This window comes from Olea europaea, unplaced genomic scaffold, assembly GCF_002742605.1.
Source record: "Olea europaea var. sylvestris unplaced genomic scaffold, O_europaea_v1 scaffold3448, whole genome shotgun sequence".
NCBI lineage: Eukaryota > Viridiplantae > Streptophyta > Magnoliopsida > Lamiales > Oleaceae > Olea > Olea europaea.
In genome coordinates, this window is record NW_019253548.1 from 19096 (window position 1) to 26321 (window position 7226).

Below are 7226 nucleotides of genomic sequence, written 5' to 3' on the forward strand. Positions count from 1 at the left end.
GTATTCACAGTATCACGCGAAAATATGGATTGAGATCAAATTGTTAAGTTGTAAAATGCAAATTAAAGAAATGAAAAAATGGGATAAAAGTATAACCGGTAAAAATCTGGAAAAAACAAGGAAGCAAGCAACTCAGATGACAGTCCCATGGGGAGTGGTAGATTACCAGAAACATTCGCATTGTCTTTCATCTTTAGATTTGCCAAACGGAGCTAAGGAAACAAAACAAAATGCTAAAAAAGGTTTAGCGATTTGACAATGTAATCTCCTGAAAAACAAATTACAAAATCCCTTATCAATTTTGGGAACAAGACTCAACAACACTTAACCTTCTTTGCCTCCACAAATTGGCTTCTGGCATTAGCCTTTCCGCTGTTCTTGCTGGTTCTGATTTACTCCTTGTAAGTAGTAAAGGATGCGATGCAACACCTCCCACAGTTGAATTCAATTTTGTAACATTATTTACTGAACCTTCAAAATTTTCAACTTCATGGTTGTTTCTTGACTCTACTGCCACATTTTCACGAGGGTTTTTTAATTCTCGAAATTCATGCTTCGTTTTTGCTTCCTTATCAGTATTATTTTCTGTTTCTGGCGTAGCTAATGGGGCAGATCCCCTGAACCGGCTGGCCAATGATGAAGACCTACAAGGAGTAGATCTGCACCTAGTCAAAAGGAAAGCGTTCTTGGGTGGAGAAGAAGAATCAAGAAAATTTCCTTTATTTTCTTGAATTTGGGCTTCAAGGATTTCGTGATTATTATCAACATGTGGAGAAGAAGAACCAAGAAAATCCACTATATTTTCTTGAATTTGGGTTCCAAGAATTTCATTAGTACCCACATGTGGAGTAGTGGAACCAAGAAAATCCACATTATTTTCTTGAAATTGAGGTCCAAGAATTTCACAATTAGTACCAATATGGTTTTGAATATTCTGACTTGTCTGAATTGGTTCAACTCCAAAAGAATCCTCTCCGGTATCAGACTTCTTGCAACATTCAGATCGAGAAAACAAACCGCATTTGATAAAAAACCGGCGGAGGGGCTCTGGTTTATGAAATCCTGAAGTAAAATTGTGAAAGTCAATTTTCTTGAACCACCAGCAGAGGCAGCTTGTGGTGGTGGCACCGCCAGTTTTCTTAGGCCGTGAGGATTTTGAGGACCTTTTAACTCGAACTTGACCAATGCAAGTTACTTTAGGTGAGGATGGTTCTATCGCTGCTTCTATCGCTGCTGCATTCTTTTTACTGCGCAAGTAAAACATTGGGCTTGCACGTGACCTGCCTCTGCTTCTACTGCCGCCATTGCTCCTCAAGAACATCAACAATGGTGGTGGAAATTTCTCTGCTCTGCTTGGACTTGAAACTGACTTTGATGAAATCTTCATTATATGCTAACAATGGTATTCAATCTACTGTTTATAGGACTAGTTTTTGCCAGGTTGCCATTCCTCTCTCTTTTGTTTTTTATAATTACAGGTGACTCTTTTATCTTCTAGTGGTTTGGGGGTTTCTTTTGGTTGCTCTTATGGGAAAGAGATTGGGATTGATGGGAGGGTAGTAGGCAATAAGCTATCTCTTTCGTGACGGTATTATTTTCTATTCTCACGAAGATATGATATATCTGGTTCAGTTGTTATTTGTGTAAGAGACGGCATTACTTACAATAGAAAATTGTGATAAAGTGGACATAACTTTCACATAGAGAATTAAATCGGATTTAGGACACAAGCATTTGTGCACGGATGGGTGAATCAGACAATAGACTTTTAATTTCAGGTTTGTTTACGTCTGCTTGGTGTTGCACCTCTTTTTTCAATGGGACCTTTTGCTTCCATTTAACTTTTTCATTACTTTTTTCCGACATGAAATTTTTCATATGCTAGTTGTACATTTATAGTTGACATTATGGATGACATTGTGTAATGTGTGAAAAATGTGCCATTGATATGCACAAGTTTTGTTAAAATCAATGGCCCAAAGTATTACCACGTCAAACAATATCATTCATGATGTCAAATTTAGTATACTTGTAACAAAACTAAAATTACAATAAATTTGAGTTGTATGTGTATATATAGATTCTATGTGCTTTTAAGTGCAAAAATGATGAGAGCGAAGTTAACTTGGATCGAGTCTTCCTTTGAGGGATAGGGTTGAAATTATATAAAAGAAAAAAGTGCAGTAAATATCGAGTAATGACCTCCGCCGGAGGTTGTTGGAATCATCATGTACGATTATGCACACACATTTTCAGAACAAGGGAATGGATGGTGCAAAAATTTGGTTGGTTCCTATTTTGTGAGATTGGATGGGTCATGGGTGATTGGTACTTCTTTTCAAAGTAAGAGACATTATCACCAAATTTATTTATACTTCACCAATTTTGGTAATCTTGACATGATTCATTCTATCAGTGAACTGTGAATCGAATCCAGTTATAGAAGTGGACCATTGATCACTCTCCTATTGATTATTCTTGGTAAGCAAATTTTATCGTGTTTTTTGGTAAGTAGACCAAACCATGATGAAAGATCAAAGAAAAAAAAATGAATTAAAAGTTTATTAATTATGTGTATTAGACACGTGTTCTTGTTCAGACTTCAAATCAAATGGAAAATTTGCAGGGATGCATGCATTTCTAGTTGGAGGGCCCACATTGCCATCACTCTCTCGTTAACGACCTGTTATTTACATCGTCAAGAGGCCTTGTCCGCTCTGTAGTTGGAAAGACACGAAATATTTACCATTCGAAAAGAGAAAAAAGTGGAGTCTTTGTCTAAAGAAATTCGTTGAGAAAGGGTGAATCCCAGCCAGGTTTTTCCCCACTAACTAATTACGACCAATGAACAAACTTGGTTGACGAACATAGTTTATGTGCCATCGTACTCTTCTGAAGTCTCATAAATGACATGATATCTTGATTTGTCAAGACGTTGTGCCAGCAGCAAGCCAGCCCAACTGTAAAGTTGTTCGTGCACGGCTATGCTTGAACCAACACGATACCTTTTGTAAGTTTATCGAGCTGGCATGGCATGGTTAAAATTATCTAAGATCCGTAAAGTTCAGGTAATGCTTGGTCTATGGAATTTCACTTTTATGCTTAAGGTTTTTTCCCTTCTTGTAAATAAACAAGTCCTGGTATATTAGTATCAAACCCAGCTTCAAGAGCGAATTAACCTATGTACAACCCGTGTCAGGTTGCCTTGTGGCTAGAAGCAAACTCCTACCTACCAGACCATCAGTCATGAGTAGAATGACACACTTTGACGCCTCTATTCAAGGAAAAGAATTGAATCGAGGAAAAAAAAATGTATAAATTTAGTCAATGTCGAATAATAACTTCAATTACACATACATATAATCACATCTCATTATTATTCACACATTTTGTGGAGTTGCCATTATTCATTTCACTATTCCTATTTATAAACCATTATATATTTGCCAAATGGAGGCTAAAAAAACAATGTAATTCTAAGTTTTCTTCCTTTGAAGCTTATAAAAATTTGCAGATATCTTTAAAACATTCTGAATAAGGCCTTGTATTGGTGTCTTATGCAACAAATTAAGTTCACGTTTGATCCCCGTTCTTTAAAGTTCATTTTCATGCACACATCCTTTTAATAAAATAATTTTGCACATAAATTTAAAATTTCCTACTTTATAATCATACAATTTCCAAAAAGATCACTTTTTGTAATATATATATATTTTTTAAAATGGAATTCAAAGAGCGGTTAAGTGTCCCATGTGCTATACATTCACTCAAGAAAAAGGTGAAAATCAGTGAATAAATAGGGGAAAAAAACAAAAAATCTGACAAAACTTGAATAATTTTCAAAAAGGCAACTCTAGTGGGCTCTTCATCTTCTTCACAATGGTGCAGATTGGAAAAAATAGCCAATGAGACTTTGTGTCAATTATTCTTTGGGAGGCCACATGCAATCCAATAATTTTAATAGTATCATCAACAAAAAGACAAAAAGTCAACTAAGGTTTCAGAAATCATTTCTGGCACTCAAATAAGAAAGCGGGAAAGGGGCAGAAAGTCAATTGGGAATCATCCACTGGGTCCTAGGGAGATTAGAACATCTCTAGTAGACTAGGAAAAATGGGAAGTTTGATCACAAATAATTTACAATGTTTGAATAAAATTTATAAATTCATTCAAAATTAAGTGATGAACGAGGGAAGATAGATATATGATTGAGTTTGATCTCTAGGCGTCGGTATTTTTAATTTTTGGATAAGTAATAAAAGAAGAACAATTCCTCTAAACTATAAATTTAAGTTGTTAACCTCTTATTTTAGTGAGGAAAAATACATGTTCCTTAACTAGAGATGATTTCATTTAACGGGAATAAACAAAGGGAAAAACATTAAAGTGTTTTGGTAAAATTACCTACTGTGTAGTAAGTTGAATACTAGAAAGTTTAGGTGATTTTGGTTGGGGGCGATGGAAGGGCTTGGAGTTGGATACAGCTCCTTTTTACATTTTTCTTGTCAAAATCAAAACTATATAAAGAAAAAGAGTTCCATTGTCGGGAATCGAACCCGGGTCTCCTGGGTGAAAGCCAGATATCCTAACCGCTGGACGACAATGGATTTTTTACCTTCAATTCTTCTAGTTATTACTTGAAATTTCATCAATCTATATGAGACATTTCCATCAAATGCAGAGAGAAAATGCTGTTGATAACTTCCGGTCTGGTAAAACATGGGTTTTGATCGCCACCGATGTTATTGCCCGTGGCATGGATTTCAAAGGTGTCAGTTGTGTGATCAACTACGATTTTCCAGATTCTGCAGCTGCTATATTCACAGGATTGGTATGTAATTTATCCTTGAAGTACTTCTAGCTAGTGCAATTTTGGGTGTTAAATTACCTGCCTATTTTCTTTAACTCGAAATATCATTTATTTGCCTCAAGCATCAATTTCTGGTGGTTACTGAAACTCAGTTTTACCAACTGCCAAACAGGCCGTTCTGGTGGAGCCGGGAGGAGTGGAGAGTCCATAACTTTATATACAGAAGCCGATGTTCCATTTTTGAGAAACGTAGCCAAGGTCATGGCTGATTCTGGTTGTGAGGTACCCTCATAGACACGGCCGGTCCTGTGATTGTCGGGGCCTGAGACGAAGTCCGTAAATTAGGCTAAGACCAAATCAACGTAAATGCAAAATTCAACACCCATTGCTAACTTAGTATATTGTATATGATACTAGAGTATTACACGATTACTTACACAACTAGCTATGAGGTTACGAACCGAGGTGGGGGGGGGTGGGGAGAGAAGAAAGGGGAAGGTCTTTCTTTTTATGGGCTTGATTTTGAACAAATTCTAAAATGATAAAAAAAAAAAAATTGTTTTATTGTTCCTGATGCACCAATGTTACATGATGCAAGCAAGAAGTTTGGCCCTTGCAAGTTTACAATCTGAGAGGATTGAATGTGCTCCTGATTGACATGATTATAAATTTATAATGAGTCCTATACTAAGAGTTTATTATAACTACTTGGCTATGAACTGCATTAACATAATTCTGCAGACTTATGAGGCATTTTGGGGGTTAAAATTAGTTTATGAGGGTTTTATTACCATCGGGCTTGATTATGCTTTTTTTTACCTCAGTTTTCGGACTGTTGTCAAATGCTTTCTCTTGCGATTTACAGTGCTCCTCTATTTTTATTTTTTCTTTTCATCCTTTTCTACTATTTTTGTTCCTAGAGCTGCTATTTATTTTTATGCTTAAGCCTTATTGAGAAAGAGATAAAGTAAGTATAGCAGGTGATTTCAAATTTTCAATAAGTGAAAATCATCTTTTGAACTTTTCCATTCTGGCCTCCGTCTTTAAGACATTGAATGGAGGCTACTCATATCAAACAACATTAGTATATCTTATTCTACTGTCAATATGATGCCCTGTCAACTGATTACTGCATTTTTTGTTATGGTCATCACTTCTATGATCGTCCCTAGAAATACACTAAGCACAAAATAAACAGGTAAGAATGACATGTCAATGAATTATGAGTGAAGGTGCAAGGAACAATACATATATAGAAGTACAAAACTTGATCTTTGGATCGAAATCAAAAGGAAAAGATTCAGCAATTAAGCTAACACACTGCTAGTAGTAGATTCAGATAAATCAACAGACAGAATGGCTTGCAATTAAGCATTTGTTCAAGTATTAAAAACACAAAACCCTCCTCCTTACTCCGGGCTTGGGACCGGCTGTGAGATGCTCAAGGTCACATGACACAGGCGGAGTTAAAACCTTTTTTTTTTTTTTTTTTTTTTTTAAAGTCAACCATAGCATACTGGCCTACCCTTTTTACTGGATAACAATAGCAGTTTTGTAAACAGAACTTGTAGAGGTGAGTGTTTTCGACTCATCAATCTTACCTTGATCTCTTCAGCTTCTGAAATTTTAGCTTCGAAGTCCATTCCGAGCAAGTCAAACTAACTAATCATCTAGATCCTCATTAGCATCCAAGACTTAGTCAGGCATTTTGTCGCAATCAATTACTTTTACTCTAGCATTGAGGTAGCCTCCACCAGAGTAATAATTTCCTACATACTTCATATACATAGATTTTAACCACTCAATGCTGACTTTCACTCATTAGTGAGGGTAGCTTTTTCCATAAGTCGGTAGTTTTCACTCTATCACTGAGGTAGCCCTCTTTCCCGGTAGATTATCCTCTATATATTTGTGATACATAGGCCCAAATTACTCAAGACTGACTGTCACACATCAGTGTAGGTAACTTTTTCCGAGATTTCAGATGGTAGCTTTCACTCGTATCACTAAGGTAGCCTTCTTCATTGGTAGACTATTTATTTGAAATACACAGGATCAAATTACTTAGGGTGACTTCACACATCAATGCAGGTAGCTGTTTTCAACTGGACTAGCCTACCTAGTGCAATGTCTTTTTTTGGAACTGTAGTTAGGAACAGAATCTTAGTTCACAGTCAATGCTTAGTTTGGACTTCTCAACTAAAATAACTTCTACCTTAGATTTCAGAATAGGACTGTGAATTACTGATCCCCTAGAACACTTAAGGTCACAAGTTCAAGGTCCATTAGATGAATTTTTTAAAAGCTGGTTAAGTTTCTTAGAATGGTGTTTAGATGGTTACTTTGGTTTAGATGGTTACTTTGGTTCAGAAGTGTTATTTAAGACAATTCTATAGTTCAATCTTATGTTCTTCAA

At 36.1% G+C, this 7226-nt stretch overlaps 2 protein-coding genes and 1 non-coding gene across 3 annotated transcripts; 1 reads left to right on the forward strand and 2 right to left on the reverse strand.

Moving 5' to 3' along the window:
- Window positions 1-295: 295 nt before the first annotated feature.
- On the reverse strand, window positions 296-1387 carry LOC111386180. Its single transcript, XM_023010635.1, has one exon. It carries the CDS (start codon window positions 1385-1387, stop codon window positions 296-298), a length of 1092 nt encoding a protein of 363 aa, XP_022866403.1.
- A 3148-nt stretch (window positions 1388-4535) lies between these two features.
- Window positions 4536-4607, reverse strand: TRNAE-UUC. The gene has a single exon. It is a non-coding gene; the product is annotated as a tRNA-Glu (tRNA).
- Window positions 4567-5517, forward strand: LOC111386179 (DEAD-box ATP-dependent RNA helicase 57-like). Its single transcript, XM_023010634.1, has 2 exons — window positions 4567-4831; window positions 4983-5517. Exons 1-2 carry the CDS (start codon window positions 4720-4722, stop codon window positions 5102-5104), a joined length of 234 nt encoding a protein of 77 aa, XP_022866402.1. The 5' UTR covers window positions 4567-4719; the 3' UTR covers window positions 5105-5517.
- The last annotated feature ends 1709 nt before the right edge of the window (window positions 5518-7226 follow it).